Source organism: Schistosoma haematobium, chromosome ZW (genome assembly GCF_000699445.3).
Source record: "Schistosoma haematobium chromosome ZW, whole genome shotgun sequence".
Taxonomy (NCBI): Eukaryota; Metazoa; Platyhelminthes; class Trematoda; order Strigeidida; family Schistosomatidae; genus Schistosoma; species Schistosoma haematobium.
The window spans coordinates 16,008,932-16,029,503 of NC_067195.1; the positions used below are offsets into that span (position 1 = coordinate 16,008,932).

At 36.8% G+C, this 20,572-nt stretch overlaps 1 protein-coding gene across 2 annotated transcripts; it reads right to left on the minus strand.

Annotated features, from left to right (window-relative positions):
- Window positions 1-1,129: 1,129 nt before the first annotated feature.
- Window positions 1,130-18,413, minus strand: MS3_00002874 (uncharacterized protein). 2 transcript variants are annotated; one of them, XM_035732570.2, is made up of 6 exons: window positions 18,312-18,413; window positions 14,333-14,478; window positions 10,754-11,024; window positions 8,343-8,630; window positions 3,626-3,748; window positions 1,130-1,281 (listed from the first exon to the last, which is right to left on the minus strand). In XM_035732570.2, the coding sequence occupies exons 1-6, from the start codon at window positions 18,324-18,326 to the stop codon at window positions 1,225-1,227; spliced, it is 900 nt and encodes a 299-aa protein (XP_035587094.2). In that variant the 5' UTR covers window positions 18,327-18,413; the 3' UTR covers window positions 1,130-1,224. The 2 variants fall into 2 exon arrangements, with proteins under 2 accessions (XP_035587094.2, XP_051070529.1); XM_051210530.1 differs by having other exon boundaries at window positions 10,754-13,107.
- Between the last annotated feature and the right edge of the window lie 2,159 nt (window positions 18,414-20,572).

Consider the following 20,572-nt stretch of genomic DNA (forward strand, 5'->3'; position numbering starts at 1 on the left):
CTTTAAATATTGATCTAGGAAAAATCTTTGCTTACGTCTTCTGAATCTGGAAACTGAAATTACAAACCGCAAAATGAAAAAATAATCCGCTGTTTCAAGTTCTTCAATGTTTTGAGTGGGGGAATGTCACCAGAAACAGCATACACATGAGTAGGTTTTCAGTCGTATTGACCACGGTCACCTTGAATATAAATCCATACAAGCTGTTCGTTATAAAAAAGATAACTAATCTGCAAATTATCAGTATTTTGTATCCATAGTAAGACGATGATAATCAAATATAACTCTTTCCAGACAACTAATACTATTGAACGATAGGTAACAGGGTAGCACTTACGTGAAGTAGGAATGTTTTTCTAAACATCCTTCGAGTGTTGTTGGACGAAAGACCGACAAACAATTATTCTATATGTTGAATGCTGGATAAAATTAACAAATCTGTCAGTGAAATTCCAAACTCTAATCATATAGGATAGTTAGAAGACCTGCAACAAATTTTCAACCCCAACCTATTTTGAAGCGTAACGCTGATTAACATACGACATAATAAAAGCATGTGATTAGGTCAGAATACGCTAGAAATGAACACCTAATGACTCGAGCTATGTAGGAAAATGCGTGCTTTTTATTTGAGAATTACAATCATCACGAAAGCCTGGAAACTTTATGTGATAGGGTTCAAAATCGACCTTAATGTAACTCATACATTTACTTATCATTATATTTCCTTAGTTTTTATACACTACATTTTTGTTTTCTCACTAATCCTGGTATTATGATTTAAAGTCGTCTGGATTTTCATTGTTACAGATTTCCTTAAGGTATTACACTATGTATCTCTAAATCGTAAACCTAGATTATGGGACGTCGTGGACTGATGAACTACAGATTCTACATTGTTTATGAATGAATGACTGACGAACTAATTGACTGAGTCCAATTATAAATATTCGCACTATCCGAGATTCTAAGCAATAAAAGTGTTTACTCATTTTATTTTTTAATTAAATATTATCATTAGGTCACAGAACAAATGACTAAAATTTTAAAGTACTCGTCATGAAAATTTTTAGAATTGTTATTGGCTAAATAAATTAATTCGAAACAAAAGGGAGACAAATATAAAGAGTGTCCTTTGAATTATTCAATTGAAAAAGAGTAGACTGAACTTTGTTTATTCATGTAACTGAATACACAGACAGTAAATTCCAATTAACCTCATATTTATTTGCCTTTACTTTCTTGACGAAGTAAGTCTTGACGTGAGCTCAACACTAGCGCCTGTAAAACAAGAATTAAAGTGTAAAGCTTTTAGATAAAAAGATTCAATTAGAAAACAAATTATACGGCTCATTAATGATTGAACTCCTCTCCAATTTATCAAGCAATAACTAGAATCAGTACATTAAATTTAACTTGGTAAGTTGAAACTCATTCTTTAAATCATACTAAGCTAACTCAATTTTCAATTCTGTTTTGAAAATTTATTGATGCAATTAGTAATATTACTACTATGAGCCATATCATTTACATGAGACCTAGTGACACAACCCAGTTGGTCAAACTAAACAAGATTCAGTGACGTCAAGATTTGAGATCCATTGGTTGGAAGATGATTGCCTTAATTAATAAGCCAATGCAGCACACTCAAACTTTCAAATAATCGGTGTTACTAGAATTCAAAACCGGGTACATGAACATGTACCATAATGGAATGACTACAAATAACTTCTACTTCAAAAAAGAGTAATTTCATAACAATATCACGTACTTGAAACATAATATCTGTTTATCGACCCCCAATAACAGATAGTTAGTACAAGTTTAAATGAGAAAATAACAACAACTAAAATAGATAACACCTTATCCGACATATTCTCAAACTGTATCTTACACTTTCGAATTTATATAACTGTGTGTTGACAAAGATTGACTATCCAACTGATAAGTCATGCTGATTGAACGCTATATTCGGTTCCTAAGCTATTCTTGTAACCCCCAAGCTAGAACTACACAGCGACTTGAACACGAGAGAAAAGGTGCAAAATATGCGAGAGGCACTTTACCCCAAAGGTTCGTTCTAGTACAGAAAACATAGAGTTTTCATAGTATTTTAGATGTCCTTGAGTTTCCCGAAGATTCTGGAATGCTACTACTAAACATAGTAGCAGGATAGTAATCATCCAATCAGAAACTCTACATGTGACTTTTCACTTTATTGATGTTTCTGGCTAAACTACAAGTGAACGCTGATTCGATAAAATGCTTCTTTGTGTTTTCCTGATCCTTCCTTGTCTTTTGCAAAACGTTCTCTGGATCAACCCAACACCTCCTCCCCTTCCAAAAAATAAGACCTCTTCTTCGGGTCTACTTGCAGCTTGATAACTGATTTTCTGCGGCGTCCGGACTTTCTTAGTATCCAGCGTCTATGAGCGTATGTTAAGGTTCCTGTCATTGGAGTATCTGTACTTATATCTAACGGAAGCCTCACTTGATTATCTACCGTGTCTAGAGTCCTTTTCTCTCTGTGTATTTGATTAATGTGTCTAATCCAAACTCTGAAAGACCCAAGCACTTTGTATAGAACATTTCCCATTCTCTTCTCAACGACTTCCGGTTCCCAACGATTTTTCCCAATGTTTGACTTGACGAGCACTTTATCACCGACGTTAGAACTCCGGATATTCTGGTTTTGTCTGCATCCATCCATTGGTTTAGGTGGTAACATGACGTCAAACATCGCTTCAGCAGAGGATTTCCTATCTGGGACGAAAGGGTTAGGCTTAGTTTTATAAGCTGTTAAGAATTTCGTAATTACCTGACTTGTCCCCTCTCCTTCCCCTTTCAGTAGTGCTCTTTTGAATGTGTCCTTCCCAACTTTCGACGTAGCGATGTTGTTGCAGATCGAGTTTATGGGGCGGTCTGTTAACTTCAACCTTTCTATCCAACCAAGTCCCAATAAGTCGAGTGATGGACAGTTTGTTTGAAAAATTACACCCTTCTCCGTAAACTCTTTGACTGTGACTTCACAATGAATCTCACCAGGGACGTTTAGAATCTCCCCAGATGCACTCTGTGCTGATTGATGAGTTGAATATATTCTCGGTTTCTCAATTTTCTCCCACGTTCTCCTGCTTATAAGTGTTATATCGGAGGCTGTGTCTAACTGTAAGCGGGCATACATACATACATACTTTCTACGGTTATGGGAGCCGGCTTCGTGAAGAGCTACTGTTACTTTAGCTGTTTGTGGCTTGAATCTTTTAGAATACACTTTCTGTTGATGGCGTTTCCGGGTTTAGCAATGACTTTCTTTGTGCCTTTTTCTGGAACACAGTACATAGTTTTTATTGATGCAAATACATTTTACGTTTAGTTATAGCCTTTGTATATTTAACAGGCACCAAGTGTTCAAAGTCTGTCAGTATGTATTGCGTTCATGTCTGGCAGATGATACTGACTGAATCTTATATGGTAATATTAAATAGTTCAAAACATACTTTTCAGAATTTTTAGACAAACAAAATTAGGTAAATTACTTAACATTGTTATATAAAATGAAACGCCACTAATATCTAATCAAGTGACACAAAAAAGACAAGTCTGTGAAAGAAAACCAAAGTACCTTATTTGCTTCAATAGTTTTTGTCCAGTCACGAGCACCAATCAGTCTTACAGCTTCTAATAAGAGTTTTCTAACTTGACCAACACTTTTATTAAACTGTTCCAAGACCATGTCAACACAGACCTGGTAAAAACAAAATAATACATCAAAAATGAGTTTGTTAGTATCAATGCCAAGGTTGGACTTCATAGTTTCAAACAAATTGTATTATTTATTTATATATTTGAACACATAAATATTGGTACGAGAGTGCGCCAAATATATATGCGCCACACAAAACAATGAGAATTTAAACAGAAGGAAAAATAAAAAAGGTAAGGAGCGTTAAAAAAATGAGAACGATAACGAAGAGATTGGTGTAAGGTAGTGTATTAATAATAATAGTAATAATGGGGGAACGGAACGGTACAATCAGAAGAAATCCTTCAGTTAAGGAAGATACAACCACTTTTTGCGAAGAAAGTAAAAGAAGGCTACAGTAGGATCGCCACTGACTTCTATTCTGAGCCATTTCTGATAACGTCTCTAACCACTGTGTAGCACCATCTCTCGGACCCCAACCATGGAGTCGTGAAGGACCAACACAAGCCAGTCCTTTGCAGCTTTCTTCCATGCCACGACACCATGTCATACACTGGCCACCTCTCCGCTTTTTCCAACCAATCCCGGTGTCGGCAAATAATGCACAACGTGGAATTCTCTGGGACGACATTCGTAGAACATGATCAAGCCACCGAAGACGGTGTTTCAAGATGGTGACACCGAATGCATTATCGTCTCTGTGCCCGAACACACAATGCTGAACCTCTGTATTACTAACATGGTGTTGCCACTGGATGTCAGCAATCCTTCGGAGACAACGATGATCGAACACAGAGAGTCGTCTAACGTCCTTAACTCGGAGAGACCAGGTTTCACAAGCATAGAGCAAAACTGCTCTCACCGACGTGTTGTAGATCCGACCTTTTACAGCCAGACTAACATCACGAAGGCGCCAAAGATGGCCCAGATTGGCATAAGCCGCTCTGGCTTTCACTATACGTGAATCGGTCTCATCACGCACGCCACCACCAGCACTTATGCAGCTACCCAGATACACGAACTTCTCGACTACTTCTATCTGCTCACCATCCAGGGTGAGTACAGGATTAGAATCCTGCCAGTCTTGTAGAAGTACTTTGCACTTCGAAGGTGCAAAGCACATACCGTACCTACGGACACTGATTGCCAACTGATTAAGTGCGGATTGCATGGCTTGGGCATTATCTCACAGTAAGACAATATCGTCCGCATACTCAAGGTCGAGAAGTTTTCTCCAGGCAACAGATCTACACCGCCATTACTCACATCCATCAGAGCTGTTTCCAGAATGTCATCGATGGCAAAGTTGAATGGTGAGATTGGGCAACACTGTCTAACCCCACTGCTCGAATGGAAAAATGGAGAAAGGTGGTTGTATGCCCTCACTCTGCCTGAGGTGTTTGTATATAGGGCTTTTAGGATGTCAATAAACTTCTCAGACACACCCTTCTTCAATAGACAATCCCAGAGAACAGTCCTATCCAACGAATCGAAGGCAGCCCTAATGCCAAGAAACACCACGATTGTTGGCCTTTGATAAGTATGGCGGTGTTCTAACATTTGGCGGAGGGTGAAGATGTAGTCAGTACATCCTCGACCGGAACGAAAACCAGCCTGCTCCTCGCGAGTCAATCTTTCTCGGGTTTTGAACAACCTACGAAGTATGACGGAAGCCAATAGCTTGGACACAATCGGAAGTAGACTTATCCCCCGATAGTTGTTACAGGAACGACGTGAACCCTTTTTAAAGATAGGGATAACTATCGACTCATTCTATGACGTTGGTACACTCTCTAGCTCCCAAAACTTTGTAAACAACGTCGTCAGTTACTTAGTCAGAAAGTCACCACCATCTTTAAAAAGAGCCGGAGGTAAGTCATCTGGGCCAGGTGATTTGTAGCGCTTCAAGAGTTGGAGTTCCTTGCGGACTTCCTCCTCATTTGGTGGATCAGTCGTCACCGGCCATGGAGGACAAGACAGTCTGACCGATGTTGCCGGAGCAGCAGGCCAGTTGAACTGCCCTTCGAAAAATTCTGTCCATCGTCCAAGACGTCGATGGATGTTAGTGATTGGCATCTGAGTCCAGGCTTGAGATGCAGAGGGAGGACGCCAGGTGGCATATCGGCGGTGACTGTGCCGAAAGTTAGTGCTAGCCAGAAACAGGTTGTGGTCTGTGCACCGTTGCAGTAGACGGTCCCCGTTATCTGTCCTGCGACCAACAAGTCCCCATCGACCAACTAAACGACTCTCTTCTGTGCCTAGATGCCCGACCTGAGCATTCAAGTCTCCGGCTAGTACTACAATATCTGTCGAACGCACTTTCTGGAGAAGAACAGATAACTGGTGGTAAAACTCATCCTTGATTGCATCCGGGCTGCAATCTGTCGGGGCATAGGCGGAGATGATGAAAAGACATCGTTTTTCACGCCGATTTCTTCTCACTTTGATGGAACTTTCTAATCTAACAGCACATAACCGACTGTTAATGGCGATCCAATCGATTAGTGCTGCCTCAGCTCTGGCGCTTAGTGCGACACCAACGCCAGCAAGACCAGACGAAGATGCCACAGGGTCCCCGGATAAGCGCACGTAAAACAAGCTTTTCGAAGCGACAGATGGAGAGCGAATTTGTAGTACTTCACCAGAGTCTTGAATACGGGTCTCGGATAGACAGAAAACATCGATATTAAGACATTCTAAAGACATAGCCAGCCTTATCTGTTGTCCAACCTGCATAACTGTGCGAACGTTGAAGGCAGCCAGTTTGAATAGTGCACGTGGTTTCAGAAAAACTGCTTCACTACTCATATTCGGTGGTAACATACAATTTTCAACCGGACAGTGACTCGAGAACGTTTAGATAGAATCGAATTTCCACCATAGACGAGCTGCTGTATAAATCGAAAAACAAGTATAGACAGAGTAGGAATAAAAGAGGATGAATAATGACGTAGTATAATAATAATAATAATAATAATAATAATAATAATAATAATAATAATAAGAAGAAGAAGAAGAAGAAGAAGAAGAAGAAGAAGAAGAAGAAGAAGAAGAATTTGATTGTTAGTCGAAGCAAGAAAAGTAGTTTCCATAAATATCGAGAGTTGGTCCCCGAATGCCCTGATATGGCCGAGAGCGGGGTGGGTTCGCCCTCCCTCTTGAAATACTCTCACACGGCCACGCGTACACAGCCTCTGCCAGGGAATTCCTACTCACTGCCTTCTTGTGGAGGGGGTGTTGTTTATGAAAATGAGAGGACGAAAAGCGAATGTCCGGCGCTTTAACTGGATCCCAAACCAAATCAATGGTGCATATGGGCTCCAGTATCCTGCGGGAAGAAATGGCATATGAACCAATTTTCGGTCACCGGCTACCATGGGACTGCATCTCCTTACGATACTCCACTGCCTTGTGGGGTAGACTTTTAGGTCAAAGGCTCGGGGTGTGGCCCCTAAGAAAACCACCTGCTTCGGTCTGGGCACCCGGGCAGTATCACAACCCACACACAGATGATGAACTGTCAAATAAACTGAACATTCTGTGGAAAGTTAATAATATACATGTAAACCGAGAAAGGATTTATGTCTCGTATTCAGTAAAACTAGCCTTTAGATGGTTATAGAGGTTTTATGCTGGTCGGAAATTAAGGTCATCCACCAGTGAATATGAATTATTTGAGTGCCGGATAATTTTCTTCCCTAGTCTTGCTTAATTATCCATTGCATAATAGACTGTATTCAATGTTACCCTTGGGAAAACATTATTTACTAAAAGTAATAACTTTATTCTATTCAGTGAAATGAACTAGAAATCAGATCCTAGGTATTCAACTACCTGTAATAATTATTCAGCTTTTAGCTGTTTAAAGTTTCATTAGTGCAATGCAATATGACAATATGTCTGTCATAAAACATCATTTGATTATTCAGACGATCAGTAACATAGAATGAATAAAAGGCATTGTTATAACAGGTTCAGTTAATATTCCCACAGTTGTAGTCTAATTCTATGCTTAAATTATTATCCATCAATCAAACAGGAAACATGAATGACAATGATTCCAGTCAAAAAGAAACCAGCTAATTATGCCATCCAATTTCTATCAGAAATTAAACTCCACTACCAACTAATTATCCATCTATTTAGTGAAAAGATTGGTATTTGGTTGATTAGTCAACAATAAGAATTATAATGTGCCGCGTATATTAAGTAAAGGGTTACATACTCGGATTTGAGTCACACTAATTTGTGAAAGGAATAGTAATAAAACCTAACTGACAAAACAGAAGTGGACTTAGATTCGAATCTGAAATCAACTGGTTGAAAAAACTGAGTGCTTTAATTACTAAGTCACAGAAATTCCTAGATTTTTTCCTATCGATTATGAACCAGTATAAACTGAAGTAGCCCGGTATACTAAATAACAACTAATAATGATTATACTTTAGTTTAGTACTTCCTAGAAATACAATTTTTAAGAATGCATGAATATCCTCAAATTTAAAGACGAATAAAATCACAATTTTATTGAAATCCACAACCCCATACTGAGAATATAACAAAATTATTGGACATCCTTATGTATGTATCTATAAAATAATATACAAAAGTAACCAGTAAATATTAACTTCCTCACGTGTTCCTCATCTGCTTTCCAACAATCAAAATCTGTAACAATTGCTATAGAAGCATAACTTAATCCAGCTTCACGAGCTAAAGAAACTTCAGGAACTAATGTCATATTGATCAAATCGAAACCCCATTTTTGGAATAACAATGATTCGCAACGAGTTGAGAAACGTGGGCCATTAATCGTGATTACAGAACCTTCAGTATGTACACACGGATGATTGATAATTGTATCTGAACTACACGTTTTATCACGAATAGTCAGTGATAGATTTTTAGCTGCTTTGATTAGAACCTGAAAAAATGAAGTATACAAAGAAGTTGGTGTTGAACTATCAAGTAAATTCAAACATCCCATTTGCAGTTTCATGATTTAATCAACTGCATAATGGAGACTGGATAATGACTGACTAATTATTATGTATGCTTAGAATTATTAACTACGAAATAAAACGAAGTACGATCAAACCATGAAAATACGCTTCAGTTAGACGGAATGCAAGGGTATGTTTGGAGGAATATTGAAACTGAAGATTAAGAGAAAGATAGAATAAATGCGTTTGCAATATTGCGAACGGGTTGATGAGAGAACTTTGACGGATAGTCTGGACTTACCGCCATACCTAAGACCGAAATTCAATGATTTTATGGACTAATGACACGTCTTGGGTTGGCGACCCATAGTTTCGTTCCATATTACTCCTACACCATTTAACATTGTACGTTAAAGTAGTACGCTATGTTTAACTTCAGAACTCATTCAGTCTTTCTGTGATATGTGAGTAATGCTATGAAAATACCTATGATCAGAAACTAGTTGTCTACGCATGTCTTTGATCATTATTTACAGCCTCAAAATACAGAGGAAATTGTTGTACAGTATACACACGCTATGGTTAGCAGACGGACATTTCACCTATACCACAAGTGACTCACGTTGGCAAAGGTCAACTGAGCTATTCGAATCCGTGCTGAGATTTCCTCAGACACTAAACCACAAAGGCTGATGAAATTCCCAAGGTGAGTGGAATAGTCAATGTACTCAACTACTACAATCCTTACGATTGTATTAAGTGTTGACGCAAACTAGTCAAGAAGCAGCACTTAGAATTTCGAAGGATAGAAACTCATCACGAACATGCTTATGTTTTTGCCCAAGGTGACCAATAGATTTTGAATTTTGTCAACGTCTTTACCAAATAGAACTGTATCACCTGTCTATTTTAAGTCCATAAGTAGTAGGACAGTAACCCCTGGAAAGTTAAGTGAGGTGCGATTTCATAAAATCTCCGGTCACTAAAAAGACACAAATAGTCCAGAAAACTTTATGGAATTTTGCTCTCTGAGTTGGATGGTTTGTCAGAAGTCTACTTGGAGTTTGTGCTGATGATGTCGTTCAGAATAACGATGAGAGCACCACCATCAAACCATCCCTATCAAACAACAAAACTCCATCAAAATCATCCACCTGAGCTACAAATCTTCTCTACCACTCCAGGAAACCTATATATTTCCCAGAAATATGAGAATATCCTGTGACTAACATTGTTGTTGTTTGTTAAAGGTAAATAGAATTCATTGTTATATACTGTTGTTAAGTTTGTTCTTATTCACTGACCTTATTCTCCTTCCGTCAACCCTCTTTTGTGTATTGTTTCGTACTACTTATTAATATTCAGTAAACAGATGTGTTTTTGGAAATTTCAACGCGCAAGTTTAACGTTTAACATTCCATAACATATACATACACTTATAACATTTATTGTATTTATCACTATAATCAATTTCTTTCAACTCTTATAGCAGTTATTCGCAACTTTACATAGTCGTTTAATCCTTGTTTAAACTCAACAGTTTCCATATTGTTCGCTCTTGGTTTTGTTCTTGGTTGTTGATTAACTGTTATCAGATACAGCTACCTGCTGTCGTTTGCATTATCGTATGTTGTAATTATTCCTTATGTTGTTATTGCAGGAAGACCTTTTCATTTCAAACTCACAGAAGCGCTAGGCGTCACAGATACCTCACAAGTTGATTTTTGTAACTAATTTATGTATATCACTCAACAGAGAACCGCTTTTTAGACAAATCGTCGTTTTGTGAAATTTGATTTCGCGCGTATCTCAATCGTGTGATTAGACGCTTCGATAGATTTAACAACTGTTAAAAAACATTTGAAGGTTGTTTAATATTTTCAATCCAAGCAGGAGAACCACCAGCACGTGACAGGATCTTATAACATAAACATTCAAAAAGCACCACTGAAAACAAACCATACAAGGTTGTACAGTTGTGAAGCTTAGTGCCAAAGTAATAAAAACTATCTAGACCAAACAGCTAATATCTCCAAGCGAATTACGTTAACCCTTGACTAGAAACACGAAACGAGTCTCTCTAGTTAATTATCCAAAAACTCACCTGACGTGTTTCTTCACAAAATGGGTCTGCCATCGGCATATGTAAGACTCCTTTCAGTGAACCAGGCCCACTTCCATAAAACGTAAGCTCTCGATTTCGAGTATTATCGTAAAACTGGTTAAGAACAACGAAATCACCAGGTTTTTTGTCTTTCTGAAGACTACCACAAGCGTTAGTGGCTAATATGTGAGTACACCCAAGTTCTTTTAACGCCCAAATGTTGGCCCGATAATTGATCTCACTTGGCGGAAGTAAATGCTCCTTTCCATGCCTGCAAGACAAAAGTGATCAAGTCATTCATAATCCATATTAGTGTTATCGAACAGAGAAGTCGTTAGCTTTCATCACGCAAAAAATTACCTATACACTAAGAACTAACATTCATTTCAATAACATGTAAGTTTAGGTGTAAATATTTTTAAAGCTTTGTGTAGAGTTCCAAAGATCCAGTATAGATAATTGTTGCATTAAGCTTCAAAATACCTTTGTAATTATACATGAATGATCACAATGACTTATACATCCAGCGTTTGAAGATGCTGATGTAATTTTGTGTGCAAACATTTCTCGGAATTAGACTATTTAGCTAGCTTTCCAAAACTGTTTGGTATGATGTTGTGGATAATTAGTTTTTAATAAATCGAAAACAATATGATGTAATAGGGACTTATTCAAAAATGAAACATCGATTTGGGTGGCGAATATCTAGCAAATATTGGAAATAGATTCACTTGATCAAAGACCACGAATTATGTTGGACTGATAATATTCAGTTGACGCTTGATGGTCAGGTATACAGACAGTTCACTAAAAGGGAGATCCAATAACTGGTTAGTTCAGCATACATTTTGCATGCCGAATTCAGTACAAATGATAATAGCTCTCTAGTTGGACACTAATCAAAGTCATTAAGTATTCACATGGCTAACCTTACTAACACCAATCTTCCTGAAAAATTTAAACCTTTATAGTCAGTCGGCCAAGTCATTTACAACTAAATGTGCACGAATATCAATGTGTACCATTTCGTTAAACAATTAAAGTAGTGAAAGAACTTGGACCTAACAGTTTTGAAGATTCGAAAAGAATTATAATACTATTTTTTCTAACTGAAATGAAAATATTTGCCACTTAGGTTACACAACTAATGTTTGGATGCAATTTTTATTCATGTAAAGTGCTTCTACAAGATTGATAAGAGATTCGGTGAATAATTGTCATAGATGAAAAAAAAATCAGTTTCATATAACAACAGCCAAAATTATTTATGGTAAAGTGCGCCAGCTTTGGTGCTATTAAACGATCAGTGTTGCGTCAAAACGTTGTAGTGCGAGTGGTTCTGATCAACGTTTGTTAAACCTGGTATTTTCGAGCTGAAGGTGTTAGAATAATGGGCTAACTTACAGTATACAACCGAACCAATGAAAAACGAGGTAAGTTGTGAAACAATTATCAAAATAAGGTTAGGAATTTGTGTTGTGAATTACAATTGAGTGTTAGGGTTGAGATTTTCATCACAAACTGACGTAGACTCCAATGCATGAATCCTAAAAGCATATCCTGATCCTACTCGTCTCATAATAAGTCATTCATTAACCTTCGGCATCTCCTAAATGGCCGAAACGCTTAGCACCTCAACGTCGTTCAACAATATACTTCAGGTTTACTGAATACTGTTTGCACTGATCGTTGATGTACTCACAGGATTGTTCACATTCGACAAAAATACCGTATAATTAGTGTAAAGGTTCGGTGACTTCTTTCTGAACAAAGTCAAGATCTGATAAATTCCTATATTGTGAATTAAAACAATATATATAAGTGAACAATACTGTTTTCGATTACATCCTAATCAGGCATTACTCTAATCTAAAGTAATTTTTATATACATATATGAAATTATTAAACCAATCAAGGCAGTTAGTTGATGTCAGTGATAACAGTCGAATAGATTACATAAATAAACATAATAAGTGAAAAATACGAATTGATATTGTGATGACACGTGTACTAGTTGTGATAAGAATAACGAAGGATTGAATCGATACTTCATAGTGGGAAATAGGTAAACGATATATATACAAACTGAAATAAAAATTAAATGATTACGTAATAAGATGACTGGACAACGAAGGGTTAATAAAAAAAGATGGGAGGGGGTGGAGAAGTATAAACGAACAGAGCATAAAAAATAATAATCCAGCTGACAAGTCATAAATAGGACGAAACGTGCGTCCTGGATTCAATTGCTACCCATCATCCATCTTTGCTTATAACGTTTGTGAATTAACGCAATATCGAGGCAATCCATACATGATGCACATATGCCGATAAGAGACTGATCAATTGCAGACCTAAACATAGATAGGAAGATTCAAACAATCAATACAAAGTGAATTCAAAATCTTCATTTACTAGTACTTATTTATTTATTCATTTGAACACATAAATATTGGTACAAGAGGGCACCAAATATATATGCGCCACACGAATATGATGAAATGTCGATATTTATGGAAAATTTACTAGTACACCTGTCATCACAATATCAATTCGTATTTTTCACTTATTATGTTTATTTATGTAATCTATTCGACTGTTATCACTGACATCAACTAACTGCCTTGATTGGTTTAATAATTTCATATATGTATATAAAAATTACTGTAGATTAGAGTAATGCCTGATTAGGATGTAATCGAAAACAATATTGTTCGCTTATATTTGTTGTTCCAAAGTCAAGGTCATTACATAACATGTAATATTTCAAAACACCACTCTTGATGACTTTGATAAAACTCTACACATCGTGACTCGACAATTTTCATAAAAAGGACTATCTAGTGCCACTAGGACTGATTGGGAAAAGAGGTGATCAGTAGTTAATTTCATGTTTTCCATAAACTGTAAAATGTACTTCGACAACACTGTAAATTACTTAGCATCCTTTATTATTTCTATTATTTTTATTCTTCAACCCACATTTCCACATTAAGATGCCGTCACTTCGTTTTGTGTGGCATATTTCTTTACTATTAATAATGCCGAGCATTTTTAGAGTGATAAGTAAACATTATAGATAAATATTTACATGATTCCTAACACTAGTTTTTCCGACCTGAAGTTGGTCACTCAAGCATCCGATTACTTTGATTTAAAACCCAGGCAAGCGTAAAACTGGCAACAAAAATATTACACGAATGAATATGCGGGTCAAAAGATAGTAGGAAATGTAGTTAGGTATAAATCGGCTTAAGATGTCCTATAACTAGATAAGGCCAACATCTAGTCACATTGAAAAATAGTTTAGAAAACTTTGAAGAGTGGATAATCGATTACAACAATAAGTTATTTTGGTGTTTGTACGTGATCGTAATTGACTTGTACATGGCTAAGTGTTTTATTCTAGTTCTAATACAATTAACGCATGTACATTTATGGTCTTCTCATCCTTATTCCCTGGTCCAATGACAGCTACTAGAGTACGTTTAGGACAGATCTGGGATGGATTCAATACAATCGCTTAATCTAGTCAAATGAATGTGTCACAGACAAATCACTTTTGTGAAAGATGATTACCTGGGAAGCACAACACACGGGACACCTTCAACAAAACCTTCAGTAAGAAAACTTGATGGATTTCCGAATGGAGTAGTTACTGTTCGCACTTTTGCTTCTTGTAATAAATCTGGATCGTCGAATCCAGAACCTCCAATAATTCCAACCTGATATGTAAACAACAGTAAGAATAACTGCATTTTAGATAGGGTATGTCTGAAGTTTTATCAAACATATTTGAAAATAAATTAACACAACTGTAGATCATATTAAATTATAAATCTACAAATTGTGGAGATCTGTTAAAACCAAATATTTATTATCGACACAAACCATGAACTTTTAGAGAAATATGTAAACATAAAATTTTTAATAAAGACGTAAAAATATATCAAAGTTTTGTAACTCATTTAAATGAGACAGTTTACCCAATAATCATCTTTTAAACTTACCATATACCTGGAAAAAAATATAAGTGAAAAATCCACAGAATATCATTTCGACAACCGATAGCTTTCCCAACCTTTCGAAGAATATGATACTATTTTTAGTAAGATATAGATATGCCTTTCTCAATATGGTTTGCCCAATTGCTTATTTGAAAATATAATCCACTAGAAACCAACCTCATATACATTCGTCAAAATTTACATTCGTTAAAATATTTGTCTCGAGATTTTATTGAAACCACTTTCAAGTCATATACTGACACCATCAGTATATGACATGGTGTCGTGGCATGAAAGAAAGCTGCAAAGGACTGGCTTGTGTTGGTCCTTCACGACTCCATGGTTGGGGTCCGAGAGATGGTGCTACACAGTGGTTAGAGACGTTATCAGAAATGGCTCAGAATAGAAGTCAGTGGCGATCCTACTGTAACCTTCTTTTACTTTCTTCGTAAAAAGTGGTTGTATCTTCCTTAACTGAAGGATTTCTTCTGATTGTACCGTTCCGTTCCCCCATTATTACTATTATTATTAATACACTACCTTACACCAATCTCTTCGTTATCGTTCTCATTTTTTTAACGCTCCTTACCTTTTTTATTTTTCCTTCTGTTTAAATTCTCATTGTTTTGTGTGGCGCATATATATTTGGCGCACTCTTGTATCAATATTTATGAGTTCAAATAAATAAATAAATGAATAAAAATCAAGTAAGGACACCAGACGTCTGTAAAAACTAGACAGCTGTTTAGCTGACTGTGACAAGATGTTATAGTACTTAGCTAGTTTCAGATATAAATAGTGTTCAGTATTGTGTTCCCACAAACAGGAAAGCATGGAGTTGCAAACCGTAAAACAGTCCACATGGTGCCACACGGACTTTTGATGCCAACCTCAAGGTGAAATGAACTCGGCGGAAACAAACTCATAAAAACGCGTGACCCGCCTGAGGCAACAGTAACCGTTAAGTCGAATCATAAAAACTAACAGCAAGTAAAACTTTGCATCCGTAATTTATGCTAAATTTTGCATTTCTAATGAATGCCTCAGATTTATTATATACAAAACCCAGTAAAACCAGGTCTTTTAAGTGTTATTGAGGGTTCGACAGGCTGTTTCAATATGCTACTGTGTAAAAGACATAGTGATGACAGCCCAGTTGCTACATCAATGATTTTCGCGGTATATTTCAGTAACCTTACAACTTAGGAACGAATTGTTTATTCGTATGCTAGGTTCTGAGCCAGTTCTGTGTGAGTCAACGACAACACCCGGCTGTATCACATTTGATATTTGGCCCACAGACCGCTCCAGCTATAGATTTCATATTCTTAAATCCTTTGCTTTCCCTCTAACCAGTAATACCCAATTTCACTGAAAGAGCCTGAAGAACGAAATATTTTAACGTGTTTTTCCCTGTTGGTTTTCTGCTTTTGTTAGTCTCCTTACGGTTCAAGACTTCACTCAGTAATCTAATAGGAGTGGGATAAGTGGAACATTATTGCTAAAAACATCTTTCCTGTGCAGAAGTTTTATGAAACTTAGCAGATGAGGAGGTCATGATGGGCTTTGAGACGATAGATACTTAAATCAATATATCTTTCGCAGAAACAGATGGTCTGATTTGTGGTGCTCATTCCTAACTAGTAAGTACAGATAAGCGGATTGCAAATAATCCTTCTAGTACGTAGTAACGTAGAAATTCGGTTGCTTCTTGAAAGCATCAAGAAGTGCCAGGTACTAAATGTTCAAAACAAATATCCAGGTTTAAATAATTGTATCACTGGTTTTTGGACTTCGTAGGGTGTTTTTATAAGTCATCATTCCGAAATGGAATGTAATAAAAAAATGCACATTTTTCAGGAATATTACACTAAAATATAAACATCTACCTTGAATATTTAAACAATATGACCGTAAGTGTAACATACACGCGAAATTGTTATTTCGAAAATTATGTAAGATCGAAATCATTTGTCACCTTTTGACCTATAAGATAAAAGATCCAGTTTATGTATGGTTGTTCTGGTTTACATTTTTGACATTTTATGTAGAGTTTGGTCCTGGAATGACTAAGAGTATAGCTAACGAGAGTATGAACACCTTCCCCAAACTCACATACGCGATGCTTTCTAACTTGAAATAAAAGATTTTATCACTGGTTACCAATATTGAAACTATATGATAAGTTTAGTGTGTGTATGATACGCCATATGTATAACGACACAATCTCCTGATATTAGAGGAAATTTTATGGTTTTTTGTTGCATTTCTCCGAAACTGTTTACTAGAGATCCCCCGAAATTGAGAGATTGGAAGGTCCTGCAAATTAAATAGGACTTCTCCAAAAATATGTCAGTTTTTGAATGTTTCCCTTAAATATAGGTTACTGAACTAGACACTACAGAAGAAACACGTGTATTTCATGTCTATTCTGTTTAATTTTAAACCATGTAACTACATAGTACTACGGACGCTGGTATGTACGCTACATATTAATATCTTCAGTTCCCAACGGTAACAATAGGTTTATACACTTATATTAATCCTAGCAAATTGTAACAATGTGGGGGTTCGATTTCGCTTTGAATGTATCAAAAAAGGTGCTGATATTACGCGTTCCAGAAGAGAATTCCAGTAATTCACTACTTGGTGCGAGAAACAGAACTCAAGACGTAAACGATTTGACCTCAGCTTTTCAACTTCCTTAGAATTTCCTCTCAAACGACCAGTCCTAGATGGAAGGAAACGATAAGACATTACCAAGATCATCGCTCAGTGTACGACAAGCGAACATTAAATCACCCCGTAACCTGTGGTAAGACAGTGGGAATAAATTGGAGCGTCGCAGACTATTTTCATAAGATAGACTAGAGAATGCGACCTCATAAAAGTCGGGCATAATACCCCGAACATTTTTTCGTCTTAGTACTTAATTGACTTACAAATAGCCCACAAGACCTCTGAAGCCTTTAGCAGAGTTAAATAAAAAGGGAACTAAGTTTGAACCAAGACGTACGAACTTTACTAAAGGAAAAGAAGTATGAATAATTGCATAGTGAATTATAGGTACCTCTCATTAAATCAATGACTTCCAGGAAAATGGGAAATCTCACTGATTTTATTGAAAAACACGAATAACTTCGAGAAACCTAACCTCCTTATTTTGGGGTTTCTGTGCTATTCCCCCAAGTTTCCATAGCGGCTTCCCCAAAATAGAGAGGTTTGGAAATATTTGTGAAAAACTGACACTATGGGGAATTTTTCCGAAACGCGAAGGACAGAAATAGATTTCTCCAAAGTTTGGAAAATTTTGGAGAAACTGTGAAAATATTAGGGAAAAACCAAAAAATTCAACCATATGGGTAAAGGGTGTTTTGGGATTTTAGTTGATGTCATTTCGAAATAAAAACCTCAAATCTAATTTTTAACCCAAACCATCAATTGTAGATCATAATTCTTTAACGTCGCTCAAAGGTCGCCCATAAATTAGTCTCACCAAAAATATATTGACTGGTCAATGAGTAACATTACATGCATAAAACATAGCTCACCTTAACTTCCGACATTTAGACTAGACACGTAAATGAATGACTTGGGAAACAACTGTGTCGTGTTATCCGTAACTGCCATTCGTACACCCGCTAACCACTAACCAATCAAATAAATGTGATAACAGTGAGTCCATATACATCATCTTTTCGATATCTAATATATTTGTCACGAGATTGTGTAAACTTATGGACTTTTTTAATTCACTTATTGTTGTTTCAGAACGGTTACAGGTATTCGATAATGTCCAATTGGTGGTAGTCTGACCTATTTACCAGACCCACTCTAATTTTCGTGGTATACATTCATGAATTTTTATATCTTGTGGTTGAGTGAATGTATTTGTTTTAGAGTAATAGGGTTTCTGGATGTCATTTGCTACCACATTACCAGTTGGCAGATTGATTGGTTGGTTGCAATGTAAAAATGATAAAACAATTCTAATGTAATAATAAGATCGCCTCAATAATAAATATCTTACTCGATTTTTAATATGTAGGACGACGGAATCGAAGGAATAATAGAGAAAGCAGTGGTGGTAGTTAGGGAGGTAGGAATTATTCACTGATATGTGATAATGACGACCGTGTTAATGTATGAGACATGCATCGGACAGCGTACCTGGATGTTCCTAGTTTACTCCTTAGTCCTGGAGTGATCTACTTTTATGAAGAGAACACAACTGATGTAATGGGAACATTTATTATTATTACAAACCGTACAAGTGATTGCTTTACTATACCTTTTTGTTTAATTGTAGCAAAAACACTTTTCCGTTGTTTGTGACCTTGAACTTACTGACGTGAGCACAGTAGTTCCACCTGTAAACTTTGTCGCGATCTCAGTATGTGTGAAAACTTGTGATGTGAAAATTCGATTGCTACGAGAAGACTGTTTCACGGAATAAATAATTACGAAAGTTAACCGATTAGTATTGCGGACTGTGCTAGAATACGGAATTGTAAAAACAAAAGGATAATCGAAGATGATAATAGGTGAGATAGAAACAAGCTTGCAACACATGATAATTATGACAGTAGAAAGGTTACGCGACTAACAACAGGCACATGCCATTAAGGAGAAGGAGATAGTAGATAATCAATCCACCGTGAGTGTGAAGTGGCATTGGACGATAACCACACAACCCTCAAAGCCGAATACGAGACAACTCGGAAAATAGATATTCAATAATTAACGCGGAGAAATACCTAACGATGGAGAAGGCGGGAATAATGTGTTGAATGAATTGGAGTTGATCCGATGGCATGGCTCGGCCATGCGGGCGTGGTCCCTCTTGAATGTTACCTTATATCTTCTATTCATATTAATATATTGTTCTTTCTCTAGCCTAACCTTGTTCTACATCATGTATTGGTAATAGCTACGATCTAGTGAGTTGGTGTGGACGATGATGTAACTTCCACGTGAGATCTTATGGATTAGGAAGTTATATCATGACAAATCTACGACTTCAGGATTAGGTCTATCATTAGAGCAGTACTAATATCATAGTAGACCATAATTCTACATTGGTGAGACCGACGCTCCACTGTGACTGCGCGAAGATCGAAATAAAGACCTATTCACTACTTGTCTGGTTCCTTCTATCAATAGCACGAGGGTTACCTCAAGGCACGAAAAGTGTTTCAGTCATTTCTGCTATGAGAGTATTTCAGATGCAGTTATCCATTAATTAGTATACACAGGAGGAAAGCTTGCATTTTATGCCTCAATGTAAAATCTTTCGGCATTTGCTTCTAATGATGTTCTGATAGAATGTTCGTGTTGAGGTGATTCGTGATACTAGTACGTTGTGTGTAATTATCAGACGATTGCTTGCCTTTCTTTAACTTGGCGAGAATTACCTCAAGTTGAGGGGTCCGTATTTGTAAGATTTGTTTCATGGCTCTATCGCTCACTTAGTTACGCGTCATTGCACTTGGTATGAGAGATTTATATCTTTTTGAAGAGGAGTGTTGAAGCAACGTTCTGGACTTCCAAGTGACGCCTTGTGTAAATTTTAGGTAGCATAGATATAACTCTTAATGAATTGCTCCAACGTGTCGTCACATAAAGTGAAGAGTTGTATTAATTTGGCTGCATCCCAGCGTATTTTTGACTGGTGACTATGATTATTAGTCCTTGATCAATTTCTGGGAAGACAGTGAGGAGCAGGATTACGTAGAGGGCGTACGTTGGTTTTTCGAATAGATTAAGTCTTAACGCACTATCACCCATTCCCTTATTGTGGTGGGGTTTTTCG